The sequence below is a fragment of the Chrysemys picta genome, chromosome 7, assembly GCF_011386835.1.
Source record: "Chrysemys picta bellii isolate R12L10 chromosome 7, ASM1138683v2, whole genome shotgun sequence".
Taxonomy (NCBI): Eukaryota; Metazoa; Chordata; order Testudines; family Emydidae; genus Chrysemys; species Chrysemys picta.
Window position 1 is genome coordinate 92437643 of NC_088797.1, and position 16204 is coordinate 92453846.

Genomic DNA, 16204 nt, shown 5'->3' on the forward strand with positions numbered 1-16204 from the left:
GTGAGTAATACATACCGTTCCATGCATAAAATCATCCCAATAAAAGTTAAGTACCAGAATAAATGTTATTTAAGTAATATATATTAAACAAAATAAAAATCATATTACTGTGTTTCTTGAAAATAATATTCACTTCTACAATCATTCACACACTCAATTTTATTTCCATTTTAATTAAGAAATCTAGATTTAAAACAAATCCTCTTTCTACACATTGTTGTCAGAGCAAACTTTATTACACATTGGCTTCTTTGAGGTCAATTGGAGTTTTGCCATTGATGCCAATGGAGCCAGGATTTCACTCATTATTTATAATTATTGGACTTATTACTCCCAAATAGATTGTAAATTGCAAAGTTTTCAAATAATTTCATTCACTAATCTTAAACCATTTTTTTCAACCTACCAAGGCCAATTGGCAAAAACAAAAAACAAATACAATAGCAATCAAACTCTTTCTTCCTTATTCATTTTTTTTCCTTTTCATATCCACCTAGCCACTACAGTCGAGAAAATTAAGCATAAATGTTAGGTTTGATAGATGTGCCACAGACAATACCTCATCATTTTTGGAACTCCATGTCATTCCTTCTGGGTAAGAGTTTCCATATAAAAAGTAACACTCACAAAGTATTTTAATATGCCGCTTTCAATAAATATTAAAAACCAGAGAAAGACAAATAAAGAAAATTCACTTTCTGTAGTATTCAAGACTTGTATGATAGTGTCATTCAAAGCCTTCAAAAATAATTATCCAATCATCTTCCTTGCCAATTACAGCATTCAGAATACCCATTCTTTTTAAGGAAGGGATTCAGAACCTTCCAAGATAAGGCCCTTAGTTGTTTCCTTGTGTGCATATGTGCGCACATGTACGCACACACACACACACACACACACACACACACACACAAAGATTGCTTTTTAAAAATCTTGTATTCTTTGCAAACTAAAAAAGAGGGAGGAAGAAAAGGCTGCTTATACAAAAACAGAGAGAATGTCTATGCACTTGGAAATATACCCAAATAAGTGTCAGAATCTCACTTCTGTCATCCTGTTGGAGTAAAATTAGATTTTCCCAAGCCAGCTAATTAATCAAGTAGGGCTTCTGGAAAGCCATAAAAAGGAGTATTTACAAGAATGCCTAGAGGCAGCAACAAATTTAATAGCACTCTAGGAATAATTCCATGGCCAGCTATCTCTTAAAATGTAAATTAGCATGAAAAATGTCCATACTGTCTGTTTAAAACCTGTTTTGTATAGACCCAATGCAGCCAAATTCTTAAACGTATGCATAACTTTAATCATATGCCTAAGTCCATCCCATCTCAGCAAAGAAGTTAAGCATGTGCTTAAGTTCCATTGACAGTAATAGAACATTAGTACATGCACAGTGTTAAACACATAATTAAGTGCTTTGCTGAACTGAGACCTAAAAGACCAGACTAAATTACCCAGTTGTTTATAATTTGGTTTTCACAATCTATTTGTCTACATGGCACCAATAACTGGATGCTGCCCTTTGGCAGTGCTTTATACTTGAATATTAGGTATATCAACTGCTCACTACCAACTTATATATCCATGAAAACAGGAAGTGGGAAAGATGAGCTTTTCATAGTCAATAATTTTGATTGACATACAGAACCTAAAGAGTTGACTATAGTTTCAGATATGATGTCAAATTGGACAATGGCTTCACTCATGTCTATGATTAGGTATGGAGCAGTGGTACTAATTTTGCAATTTTATAAACACAGCTTTAGAAATTTAAAACCTTTTCTTTGCCATTCACCTGGCAAGGTCTCTGAGTGATATTCAAGCACCTCTGAGGTGATAACTGCATAAGGAACTGATTTTTACTGTCATTGTGCTCAGTGCCCCTTCACTTGACTCAGTTTTCTTGCAGCTTTGAATTTAGATTTATATTTCTAGATAAACTGATATACTTATTCCAATGCTGACAAGATTAACCTGCGTTTAAGTCTAAAATATGTAGAGTTTGGGGCAGATAGTTCTAAAAAAGGATTGAAATCAGGAGGAAACCAGAGAGCAATAATAACAGTAATAAATAAATTAGAAGATATGACCTGCTGTTGGGGGGCAGGAGAACATGTGGTGGACCTTAATGGAAAATGTCATTCTATGGATAATAACATTCATTTAAATTTTAGGTCTCCCAAAAAGAATGAAAATGTGCAAGATATTTTTCAGAAAATAAGACAATTGCATTATTTTTCAGGGAAAAAACCACAAAATGAAATTTTTATTTTACATAATGTTTCTTTATATTTCATATCAATTTAATGTTCAGTAACTTGACTTCAAACACCATATGCGCAGATTGTCGCCTCAATGGAAGATGCTTAGATATAACCTTGATGCCATGTAAGTAAATGAGTCAACAGTAAGATAGAGAGATAGATAGCATTGAGGGACTTGCCTTTGTAGACTACAGCTAGGCTTGATCAAAAAGCTCCTTCTTTTTCCCCACAATGATGTCCTAGGAGAATCAGCATCATTGTGTGAATTTTTTTTTCCTGTTAGGTTATGTAATTAAAAACAGAATACCTAGATACCTTGTTTTACTTCCTTTTCTCACACCCTCGGACAACTGTCCAAGGGCCTGGATACCAAGTTGTGGAAAATATTTCCTGGAGAAGTTTCTACCTACTTGGCAGACATTAGCAATGTATGAGGGTAGCTCTGGGAATGCCTCAAGGTCTAATACATGTGCAGATTGTGGGCTGTCCGAACAGTCCTGTTTATCTTTGATATATTTTGGACTAGGAATACAAGACACAATTTCAACTTTTTGTAAATAAGAACCCTTAGCTTACTTTGTCTATTTTATGGTTGTTCTATAAACTTGCCTCCAGGGCTATACAGTCCGTACATTCCACCAGGTATCACATTTTTGTTGTGAATTCATGTTAGCGTGTAGTTATGTACCTCTTATGTCTCTATTTGCCATATGAAAAAATCCCGCTATTTTTTGCATGTTTATATGTTAGTATTGCTCTAGCCATGCTTACTCCAGCTGAGTAAACACGAATGGAATTGAATGGCAATTAACTCTGTAAGCAGTGCATGCTGATACAAAATAAGTTTGAATGAATATATCTATTAAGTATTTGTCAGGGATAAATGCTCTCTTTATAGTTTCCATTGGTTATGTTGTCCCAGCTACATAGCATTAAACACTTCCAAGTTCACTTGCAGTTTGAAGTGAAGCCCCAGCTCTTTCTTTTCTACCTCAGTGACATCCTAGCGGTATCAACATCAGATGTCTATTAATTCAATAGCTGTTCTTTGTCTTAGGTAAAGTGAGCATTAGTTTGATCACAAGTGTATATTTTGGATGTACATATCAGAGTGACTGGGGAAGGGAGGACTGAGTTCCTAAGTGAATGGGTCAAACAACGTAGAAGCCAACAAACTGCCAGTAGAAGAAGAGTGAGAAAATTGGAATTCATTGACAGTCCCTTTTACCAGTAGCCAAGAGTTCTTTAATGGTTCTATGTGGAAGGAAAGAATTGGCATATGGTGTGTGCTTGATAGAAAAGCATAAGCTTAGTTTGGTTTTTGCTTAATTGAAATGTGCCATTCTTTTTATAACTAACAAGACTGCCAATGGCTGGAATAGCAGTGACAACAACTTTGGAGCCTCTTCTGGTATCTCCTTCCAATGAAAGACTTACTACAGAGGAAGTAGATGCTTACTACAGAGGAAGTCTGTTTGGGGGCAAAAATAAAATGGCACCCATGATGAAAAGAGTAATATGGAACAGAGGTCAGATATCTAACAAAAACTGTGCAAACTCCATGTATAACAATACAAGCCTACTGGAAATGTCTATTAACTTATACAGACAACAAAATTACACAGGAAAGACCACATCACCACATTTGACAGCTAAGATTTTTCATTACAGATTATTTTATATGACTACTACATTTCAACTTTTTGCTACAAAAAACACCAATCAATTCCACTCTAATCTCCATAGAATTGACAAATAAGTAACTGACTGTCTCGCCAAGAGACATGTATCTGCATCTACATTGACTCAAGGGATGAGCTCTCAAAACAGTCTAGCATTCACAGAGGTGTCTGGAGTATCATCCTTATATTTATACAAACCATATCTGAAAGTTAACCTACAGTCCAATAGTAACATTCTTGCTCTTTAGCCAGGATTTGAATCCCAGACATTCCAATTTCTAACCTCCTCACCGGGTACACTATTGAAAGGGTTAAAGTCACACCTTGGGGATGGGAAAGCTATCACCACAAAAGTTGAGATTAAACTATAAACATTATGCTTTCCAATATAGTGCATTTTACTTGATCACAGTTTTTCTGGAGAAGCATAATAATTATAACATTTTTGAGCAACAAATTTCACCCCTGCTACATGATGACAAGCTTGTATAACATTTTTATTACACTTATGTAATAAAAGATGGAAATAGATTTCCTTGGTACATATAGCATCAGCACTTTATAGGTTCACATTGTAAAATGTCATATCACACTTTTTTTAGGCAAGATCGATTTCTCTCTGAAATAGGTGGCAATGCAAGATGATGTGATATGCTTGGTCTTTATGGGAAGGATAATTAGTCATCCTTTTATAGCCAGCCCTCCTACCAGTATATGGAACAGTGATGACAACTTTCGAAAAGTGTTTACAACTTCAAAAAAACTAAATTAAGTCAAGAAAAATTCTATTACATATGTTCTAGTGTGATAAAAAATGATATTAAATCATAAGTTACTCTGGTACTTATTTTAAAAGCACTAATCATAATAATGTCCGTGACCATTATATAGTAATTTGATATGCAAAGTGCTAATCATCTATCAAAAACAATTATGGTCACTTGAATGGTAATATATCATAACTATTAAATTATATGCAACACTTTCTTAGGCCAGAATTTTTCAGAATTGGATACCTAAAGTTAGGCACCTAGAGCTCTATTTACAAGCTTATATGAAGGTGTCCTGACTGCAGTTTTGAACCACTGTGGGTGCATTTTTGTTAGGACCAGATCTGTGGCTATGGCTAAAGTCTCTTAGTATATGAAATCTGAACACTTTTAAATGTTCACATACGTTTTCTATATTTCCTGTCTAATTATTGTTGATTATCAAGATACTTTTGGGAAGAGAAAACATCTCTTTTCCAATCATCCTCCTTCTACTGGCTGGTTCATTAAGTACTAGTACAATAATGAATGTAACTGTAATTATACAGTGTTGATAATTTTGATATCACAAAGACATGTGTCATTAGTGACTGAATCAAGAACGAGGGGCAGGTTGACTAGAATATAGAAAGCTTGTATAATTCAGCAACACACCTGGAATTTATTCAGAAACAACATTATCTTAAATGTTTTGTTGGTTAAGGTTAAATTCCCCTCTGAAGAGGACCCCATAAGGCCATGTGAACAATGAATTTTCATTCAAGCCTTTAGCATGTGCTTAGTGGTGAACAGGGTTTTTGCCCTCTGTACTGGATAGTATTTCACCATCTGTGTATAAAGTCCTAATATCAAATTTGTGAATCTTTTTTGCAGTGCTAAATGTAATAGCTTTCCTATATTACATAAGTACTGAGGTTATAGCACCAATGTTCCTGTGTCTGCTCTTGTTTCTCAACCAAGTCCTGTTTTGCATACTATAATAGGGTATTGACTTAGGTCCTGCCCACATGATATGACTTTTGACTAATGTTATAACCAGTTGGAGGCACAGACATCGTAACTGGCTATGAATAACACAGTTCAAGTTATGTCCTAGTCCAGAAATCTTTACAGGATTAGAGTCCTAGAAACAACAACTCTAAAACTCCCATGAAGGATCATCTTTGGTTAAATTTTAATAAAAACGAAAGTCCAAAAACAAAATAAAAACAAACCAAATAAATCCTCTCAAAAATAAAACCAAACAAATGAAACATATGTCATTCAATATTACACAATGTTGAGACTAAGTTCAGATTGCTAAACTAACAGAAATCAGGAGAGTCAAAGTTCTCATTGACACTCTGTACTCTGATCTGACATAACATTTGAGCTATAATCACAAGGCACAGCTAAATGATGTAAATCAGTGGATCACAGGTTTAACATAGAACTTACTGGCTTTTAGCAACTTTCACAAACATTCCAGTGTTATTTTTATAATATTTCATAAGTAGTAATACAAATGCTGATTGATGGCTATATGTTTAACTGCTTTTTTCTGATTTTCAAGATCTAAGCACTAAGGGGTTAATGTAAAATAGTGCTTTATCCCTATACTTTTATGAAATGGGGGTTCCCGTTCTTTTTGTGATGGCATCAGTAACTCTGTTTACTGCACTGTACATAACTTATAGGAGTTCCTAACATACTGAACTAGTGTCGTATATCAGGGACTCCTTGGTCAGCACAGTAAATAAACTAACCTCCAGTTACTAATATAAGTTTCTTATTCATTTGATATCCAAATGGGTCATTCAACTGATAACATCTCATGTTCTTCCCTGCTTAATCTTTGCTTTTAATAAAAAAACTATCCATACATACCAAAATGCAAGGGTAGATTTTGCATCATTTATATTTCTTCCTTACAAATTTTACAAAGAACATTCTTCTATGAATTTCGGTTATTACAATTAAACGACATATTCCAAAATATCTACAGAATCCAGTTTTCTTGTTAATCAATGGCATTATTTGTCTCTGCTTCTTAATTTTTTTTTCAATTATCGCTAATTAAGATTTTAAATTTCTGCTTACCTTTTATCTTTAACATTTGTATGTTCATCCATATAATTTTTTTAATAAAACATAAGCTATGTTCATAGGTAGTACTGTTTAAACATAAGACTACACTGGAGGATGAAGGCATAATGAGTGCAGCCCTTAGTGACGGGATTTCCTTAAGGTTAATGCTTGAAGTTCATTCATTCCTATTCACTATAAAATTTAATACAGCTTTCCGCAGTTACTGGAAACTTTAGAATCCTGGAATGTAGTTGATTTACAATAAATCAAATCCAATAATGAGGAACGACTAAAAGATGGGAAAGCCGCATTTGTCCCAGAACAATACAATTATATAGCTGTCAAAGTTATTTAAAAAACAAAGAAAGGCTACCTACCAGTTCAACTCGTCCAAAACCTCCAACTCCAAGAGTGTCAATGATGTTGAAATCAGACAGTTTCAGGTTGGCGAAGAAGGCAGCTTCAGCTTCATATCTGGATTTTTTTATATGAAAAAATGGAAATTTCTTAGAGGTGCAAACCTGGGTATTGCATAAGATTGTACCTGAATGGCATGAGTGTGGAACAGGATTTACCTGTTTAACTTCCATCTTGTGTCAAAGTCTGTGTTTGTTCACACTCATAGTTTTGTTGGTCTCAATTGTAAAGTATAACATATATTTGCATTTTCCCCCCAAAGTAGGAAAATCAAAGTTTCTACTGTGTGTCTATAAAACAAATTTTTTGTACTGTAATTCAATTCCAGTTATCAATTGAATGCTACATTTTGACACTTCCTATTAATCTTCTGCTGAGGACTGTTTTGCCTTTTAGTATTTCTGGAAGATAAAGTCTCTCATATGAGTTTCCCTTATCCACAGGCAGTAGTTTCTATAAATGTTTATTGAAAGTAGCAAGATCATTAAGGTCCCTGGAGAGCAATCCCAGCCAAGTTATATGAAATCAGATCCAATAAGCTGAGGGCTGGCATGCAAATGTCTGAAATGAATGACTTCAGACACATATTAACATTCCTAAAAATGTATCTTCTCTTCTTTTATATTTATAAGCTTATTTAGAGCAGAAATTCCCACCTAGTATCCGACAGTCCTGAAGCTCTCTCCTTAGCCTGTGTACAAGTGTCTTGCAATAAAAGTTCACAAAGCACTAACTATGCAAGCATGCAAATCTGACACATGCAAGCCTGCCAAAATAAGCTTCCCACAAATATAGTTGTGAATATGAATCCCTTAAAATATCTCCTTGTTGAGGGTTATGGTATTTTTAGAAGGCTCAGAAGGCAGATGGATGAACAGGATCCACCCGCTTAATAAACTTTGGACAAGGAGGCATTCAGTTGCCAAAAAAGTCCCCAGTGCATGTGCATAGTCAAATGCAACCTTTGACCTTCAGGAACACAGAATTGTATGTGAAAGTAATGTTGACAAGATTATGAACACAAGCATGCAGGGTAGGAATTGTTTAGTGAGTTTACCGATATACAATATTTAATGTTATGCCCATATTTTGCATTTAGAGGATCCAAATAGCCTACAAAGTACTATTTCATGATAACATAACAAGTAAGCATGGCTCACTACAGATAAGGTTTTAATATTTTCTGATAATACAGTCATGATAAAATGTCATAATGTTATTGATGATCATATACACCTATCCATCCACCTATCTTTTTAATGTAGCTAATCTATCTATCTAAACTGTCAGGGCTGTCACTGAATAATCTAATCTAATTCAATAATGGAATGTAACTGATTTACTCCCACCTTATTCCCCTCAAACCAGCATTCGTTATTCTTTTTAAAAGTGAAAGGACATTGTGAGGGCAGGGAAAGCAGCAGTTGACCTGTTCCAAGGTAACAGAGGAGCAGAAAAAGAGGGATGGGGGCAGGGAATGAGTTTGGAGTGGCCATATATAACAAAGACCAAATTAAAACATAATACAAGGCAATCCTATCTTGTGGTTTCTGATAACAAATTAGTTGAGTTCTGCTTTATTATTTTTAATGGCGTCAGATTCTCTCAATAACCTTGAGCCTATGGCCATAGCATTCTGACTGCATCTGATATTGGAAGCTAATCAGTGCTGAGTCTGTTTAGTACTTGGAATAACCTTGCATGACATGGCTGCTTATTGATCATTTTATACTAGCCATGATGTGCATATTAAACTGGCAACATAAAAACTAAGTGTTGTTGGTAAATAAAAGGTCTACTTATAAATCTCCTTATTTCTAAATAACAAAGAACAAATTATATTAGCAGTTGCAATCCAGTCAGGAAAGCTGTTACTTCAGTCTGGCTGCCTGGACCAATTTAAACTATAAATATATTACAGTTTGTGACTTCTAATGTTGTAGGCTCTTTTGGCTGATTTGCTACATTTAATAGTTTCTAGATGTAATGGTAGGGCTGAGATCCTGTCAAGGATTTGCACCCTAGTATTGAACCAACTGATGGAATGCTTCCCATTTCCAAGTCATAAAGCACCACATTAGCCATCCTGATTCTGTCCCGTACCTGTGGAAACTCATTTTGTAATGGTGCGGCGGGAAGGAGCAAGACAATGTGGTGACTGGGTTTATTAAATGAGGAGCTCTATATGCATTAAGCCAAGTCATTTATTCCACAACATAGGACATGTGATATGCACTTGGGGAGTGCCATGCTGACCAACCCATGATGTCAGGGAGGCTTAGGATCAGGTAGTCCAGCCCTCTTCCCCAATCCTGGGAAACTTGATTGGATTTCCCCAATGCTGAGGAAGCAGTGGATCTGACATGCTAAGTGCATTTTTTCTAGTGTTGTTAAGGCCTCCATGATCAGTTTTTGCATAGGAAAGACATGGAATAAATCGTTTTCATTTCTATAATGCCTTTTATGCTGAAAGACTGCAAAGTGATGCATAAACTTTGTACAGTTCATTCAATTCCACTTGAGAGGAGAAAGCCTGCCCCAACATCCCAAAATAGAGTACAAATGAACAGGTGCTCTTTCTGATTCTTGGGTATTCCATGAACCCCCTTTACAACCTCCAGTACAAAAGAAAATTTTGCAGCAAGCATATATCCTTCATCTTTCTGTGTAGAGAGTCACAAAAATTGATGCTCTAATGACAGCTTTTAAATTGGGCTTTCTGTCTTAATAAAAAAAAGTTAATTAAAAATATTTTTAAGCTTCTATGATGCATTATTTAATTTTTCTTCTTTTTGGCTAATTTTGTTTGGTAGATAGCCTGGTATTCTATGGTCAGTTCAAGGAAGACTGCAAAGCAAATTTTGTACAGTGTGCCAGATACTTTGTCAGGGGCATTATAGAAGAGAAAGAAATGAATTATATATATTCTGAAACAAAAATATATGTAAAAGAAAGCGTACAGACCAGACAACAATCCTATTTGGTCCAACAATGATAATTACACCCTAATTCTGTTTCATTCCTAAAAGTAAAGGTCAAACTTTCATCCCATTCAAGCTCCAATAAAAGAAGGAGACTCTCATCCTATTCTATTTCTTAAGGAAAATTATTTAGGGCCAAATTCTGCCCTTATATATGTGCATGTAAATCCTTGAAAAAATTGAAGTCAGTCTGGAGTAACTTCACTGAAGTCAGTTACTTCAGATTTCCTGGATGTCAGTTAAAAAAAGATTGGCCCACAGGCCATGGAACGCTTTCCCTACATATCTAAGGAGAAAATTTAGCCCCTACTTCTAACAGTAAAAGATTTGCACTGGGTTTTAGCTGTACAGCTAACTTTAACAGGAGTCATATAGCTCAACACTGGAAAAACCTAGCAGTAAATCTCTAATGTAATTTAAACAAAAATATCAGAGTGAAAACATGCCTGTTCGTGCCATAAATTAGGAATCAACCCTTTATCCTAGTTGCCCTTAATACCAAGGATATGACTTCAATCTACTTTCTTCTTATCCATTAATTTGATTGCGTGCTGCTTTCTAAACCAAAAACTGAATGATACTGGAGTGTGCACTCTCTCAGAAACAGTTTCAGTTATACTACTAATGGCAGACAATGGGCAAATATAGTACGTTCAAACCATTCTGTCTACAACATTGAAATAAGATTTCTCAATTTCATGTAAAAGAGAAGCAGTATCTTATACTTTTACCAACTACATGTTACATGAGTTATTCTATAGTGAATTTGCTTAATTCCAAAAATATTCTCCAAAGTGCATTTAGTCATAAAGGATTAGGAGGGCAGTTCAATGAAATACAGATACATGTGAAAGTTAAATAATGTATGTACACAGACATGTCTTGTTTTGGGCAGCTCAAAGAACCAGCTGCTGACAGAGACATCCAAGTCCTTGGAAACCCAACCCAGCAGGGACAGGATGAAATGCTAGTGAGATGTGTATTACTCATGTTCTAGTGATAACTGGTGTGTTGTACAATCTGAAGTAACTTGAATCTCCTTGGAAAAATATACACACAAGTTCTGGTCATATTTCTTAATGATTTCCATGACAGAGATTCTAAAACCTTTCTCCAGCTGGCATGGCAGAAGTGTTTGAGGTAGGTTAGGGGAGAAGGTTATACACTAGATATCTGGCCTTGTAAATAAGGTCTCCAGGTTTGTTTGAATTAGCCATGATCCTTTTTGACCTCTGGAAGGGTTGGTGACAGCCATAAAAATAATATTTAGTTATATAATTTAATAAAGTAATTAATGTATAGAGGTACAATGAGCAGCCACAGAGAGGTTCTGAAGTTTGGTTCAGTATTCAAAGGTCTGAATACTTATCTGAACCATATTCAAATGCTCAGAAATTCTTGGACCTGGATAGCAGCTCAGTGAATTTGAAAGAAATTGGCTATATTGAGATTTCTGGTACTTCTTTCCTTAGTTGGGCTAAGAAATATTTCAAGAACAACCTTTCTCAAGTTATTTATGCATTTCCACTTCTGATCCTAGAACCACCTGGCAGAGGGCCTTGAAAATGCAAGTGAAAATACAAAGGAAAAAAAGTGGATTGAAATTTTTCAAACAAAAAAAAGTTGATGTGTCAAATGTGTAAGGGGGAGTTATTCTTAGCGAACATGGATTCTCACCAAAGTATTCAGCTGATAGGAGGAAAAAAACCAAACATGCCTTATAACCCAAGTTATCCATGCAAAGCAACCAAACTTCTTCTTTTAAAGCATTTTCAAGAATTTAGACAGCAATTTTCAAAGGAGATGAAGGGAGTTAGGCAATCAACACCTACTGAATTCCAGTGGAAACTGTCTGCCTAACTCCCTCAAGATCTTTTTTTCCTTAGATAAAGATAATACCTCACTTTTTTAATAGGAGAGATTCCCCTTGTCTTTGCAAACATTTAGGCGTCTAATCTCCTTGCCTTGGATGTTTAATGTCCATTTATGTTAGAGATGGACAGAAAATAAAACATAAGCTATAGTTCAGATTTGACGGTGACAAAATCTCATGAGCTGTTCTACTAAGATTTTTTGCAAATCTGCCTAGAAGCAATTTTGCCACCTTATTTCTTCTGAACCCTCATGAAAATGGTTATCTTTTTGATATCTCAGAAAACAAAACAAATACTAGAAATCAGCCTTCTTCTGGTTCTTGTTTTGGCAGGTTTTGGTCTTGTATCCAAACCACCTCCTTCCCAAAATTCAAAGAGTTCCAATCAGTGTCCTGATTTTATAGCACATTTAGTATTAACTGAAGTTATATGTTTAAAAAAAAAGTTGTCAAGAGGCCCCAACCTGTCGCTGGTCACTGGGCAGAAATCCCATTGCACAGAATTTCCCATTATTTTCAAACAGTAGTCACTGAATCAAGCTGTAAGTATTTGTATAACACATGTTATGCAGGGAGGCTGTGGTGAGAAAAGCTTTTGGCCATTTGCATAGTATGTTGGAATGTCCACGTTCCAACTATTTAACTAACAGATTGCTGCATAAAAACACAAAGAATTACTTTGAAATAAAATTTAAATAGGGCTTGAAATGTATCAAGAGTCACCACAATCTTAATCACTCAGGCACTCAAAAAAGAATGAGAAAATGACACAAGAACAGAAATTTGTAATTACCCTATTATTTAGTTTTACTGAGCTGGCTAATAAATGAACTTAATGTGTTGGGAAACATTAGACATCTGTTACTAAGCAGTCATCTCCAATACAAAACTTAGCTTTATTCCATGCCAACTAGATGTAAATTGTAACCAATTGGGAGCCAACAATAAACTCACTGAAACTAATAAAATGACTTTAAAGAAAAAAAAGAATTTCTGTGCCTTTTTCAATGATATCCATTTATTCAATGGCTAATTTCTTGGGTTTTACATTCCATTTTATTGGCCAGCTGAATTGTTTCCATACTCTAGCTATTTTGCCATACTCAGTGTAATTTTGCAAAAGAGATTTTTGGACTCTTTGCAGAATGTTAGATAAACTAGTTTTCTAGCATCTGGATGACTCTGTTCAAGTCTGGCCTACAGTAGGTCACATATGTAGTATAATAATATGTAATAAGCTTTATGAACTCTACCTATTTAATTGGCACAGGACAATACCCCAAAAGCAAAACATATTTCCAAACAATTAATATTGCTTGTTCAGTAAGAGTCTAGAACTGCAATAAATTGGATCCGGGGTGGGCACATTTGTAGGACTAGTGCAGAAGGCTGCACAGTGCTAACTAGTACTTGTTCTGGCTCCAGGAATCAACCTGTATTTTAATCAGAAAAACATTCAATAACACAACCTAAATAAAAAAAAATATTCGTAGTCTAGCTCCCTCTTCCTAATAGTCAAAAAGAACATTTTAGCTCTCTATGAGTACTCTGTTTAAAGAATATAATTTAAATAATCTATGAGAAAGTGTAACAAAAGTTTCTTTATTCTATGTATTGTGACCTTAACTATCTCAATTTCAATATCATTGAACTGACCTTTATTTTGTTGTGGTTTATCATTTCCTACTGATTTTCATGTGCTTTTAACTAAAGCTTTGTAAAGTGGCATACTTGTCATCTTTAATATTAGTTTTCTGCCACTGGAATACTTATATATGTGTTGTGCAGAATTAGAGATACACTAGTGGGATGTATTTGGTCAAAAAGGGGACTGATGCAAAATGATTATGATTTGTTTCAGAAAGCAAGTTACTCCTAATCTCCTCCCTGGGTGAAATCCTGGCCTCACTGAAATTAATGGCAAAACTTTTATTGACTTAATTGAGGTCAGGATTTCATCCCTATAGAATCTTGTGTTTGTATTACACAGGGAGCAGAAGGAAAGCCATTGCAACTTAGGGTCGTCTCTAAGGCCCCCAAATACTTTAACAGATGTAGCTGTAAATATGTGGATGGATTCCATTGAATACATTAAGACTTATGTGCTTAAATTTACACATGTGCTTATGTAGCTGGGGATATTTTGTGATATGACAAGAACTTCTAAAACTGTTGGTTTTCATTATATTAAATAACACAGTCCATCAACTCCTGCACCAGAACAGTTTTAGGAGGAACTGTTATCCTGAACTGTGTATTGAAAATTTGTTAGCAAGCAACAGATTCTTCAGTGATGGTAATGAACCTGCTTTTTAGGGTAAGTAAATTGAAGGTGATAAGCTGGTTTAAATTAGTGAAAGAATGAATTTCACCTAATGAAACTGCAATGTTGAACACTTAAGAACAAAGTTTATGAAAAAGAATTTATCATCATTTCGATGATAAAGTATTTTTCTCACTTCTTTTCTCTATGATCTGGTATACTTACACTGTACCTTGTAAAATATACAAACTGCTGCCCTCCCATGGCTTCTGATGGCTATACAGATAACTTGCTACGCCAGTTCTAGGTACGTTTTCTGGATTGGATTTGTGTACACCAGTTGGTAAATAGAAGTGCAATTGTAGGCACTGGGGGATTAAATTCAAGCAATGAGTATTCATATTTGTTAGTAATGTAAACAAGAAGTAAATTATATTATTGTTTCCATTCCCACTGTATTATTGACTGTCCAATTTTTTGTAATGTAGATTAGGATATTTATTTAAAGGTCAAATTTCAAATATTTTATTTCTACTATATGTGATTTACCCTTGGAGAATATGGAATTTATGAACGAACACATGGGCAAAAGCAAAAAATAAACTTCTCATGTTGGTTTTGCATGAGATCCTTACCTTCAACTATGCCCTGTTTGTGTGGGGCACAGACGATAAATCAACTTGCACACCTTAGCCACATTCAGGCAACAGAGAGAAGTGCGGAAGATCGACAGAATATATTACAAGCAGCATGATCCAGAACCTGGAAATGCCTGTAAGCAGATTCTTGAGAGGCATTTTGTGTTTCTTTATAAGGCTGAACAGCTGCAGAGATGGTGTCAGTCATCCTCTCAGAGCTCCCACCCTATGTGTGGGCACCAGTGATCTTCTATCGTATGCTCAGTGTGTTGGTCATCTTCAATATTACATACAGCTGGTGGAGATGTCCCTTAATGGACCATTGTAGTACAAAGAATTATGAAGATGATATTGCTCTTTCAGGATTCAATCCTGCCAGGTGCTGAGCATCCCCAGCTCCCACTGGCTTCACGGGGAGCTGAAGGACCTCAGCACCTCCCAGAATTGACCCCCAAGTTATCATTAGGTGCAGTGATGGCTGAGATGTCCAAGTCTGAGTACAAGAGGCAACAGCAGTAGACTGAATTTTCCTGAGGTGGAAAAAAACACTTGTATAGGTAAATTCCTATGTTTTGTATCTCCTACCTCCAGGTACCCATTAACTGATTTTTAGATGCTCTTTCATGGCACAAAAATGCCGTTTCATACAGACCCTTTTTGAATGAACTCTGCCATTGGTAAGATAAAAATGTCAAGAAAGAGGCCTTTTCTTCAATTATTTTACTGACAAATACTGTATATAGTAGTTATATAGTAGTACAGAAAACTGTATTCATTTTTATGGCCCATCAAATCATACTAGTAATGTCCCATTACATCAGATTAGTTTATTAGTTCATTTATTAATACAGTATCACAAAATCATATTGGGACTTCTCCATTTATAGGAAAAGACAAAATGATTCTAACAAGACACTGCACTGTTAGATAAAAATAATGACACAACAAGACTTTGACATCCCCTTATTGAAGGATTGTCATTTTTGTCCACTACAGCTCCCAGTGCTGCTGACCAGAAGGGGCTGGCCTGTTACTGCTATGATTCTGAACAGGACCGTTTGCCCTTTCCACATGCATATGGAACAGGAGGCATTCTAGTATGTCCATACAGTCCATTTTCTGCATTTATTTGCTGTCCTCATGGTAGACCATATCTACAGGGGACAGACATGATCAACACTTGGAATAAAAACAGATCTTTACTTATTAAAACAGTAACAGACAGGAATTTGCTGCACTCCCAGTAAGA

The 16204-nt window shown here is 35.4% G+C and overlaps 1 protein-coding gene across 7 annotated transcripts in view; it reads right to left on the minus strand.

The window, feature by feature from the left end:
* PRKG1 (protein kinase cGMP-dependent 1) overlaps positions 1-16204 on the minus strand; it is an 887331-nt gene that overhangs the window by 37039 nt on the left and 834088 nt on the right. For all 7 annotated transcript variants that reach the window (XM_005292477.5, XM_065552028.1, XM_065552030.1 and 4 more), the window contains one exon: positions 7161-7257. In XM_005292477.5, the coding sequence (XP_005292534.2) occupies positions 7161-7257 (97 nt within the window). The remainder of the gene's footprint in view (positions 1-7160; positions 7258-16204) is intronic.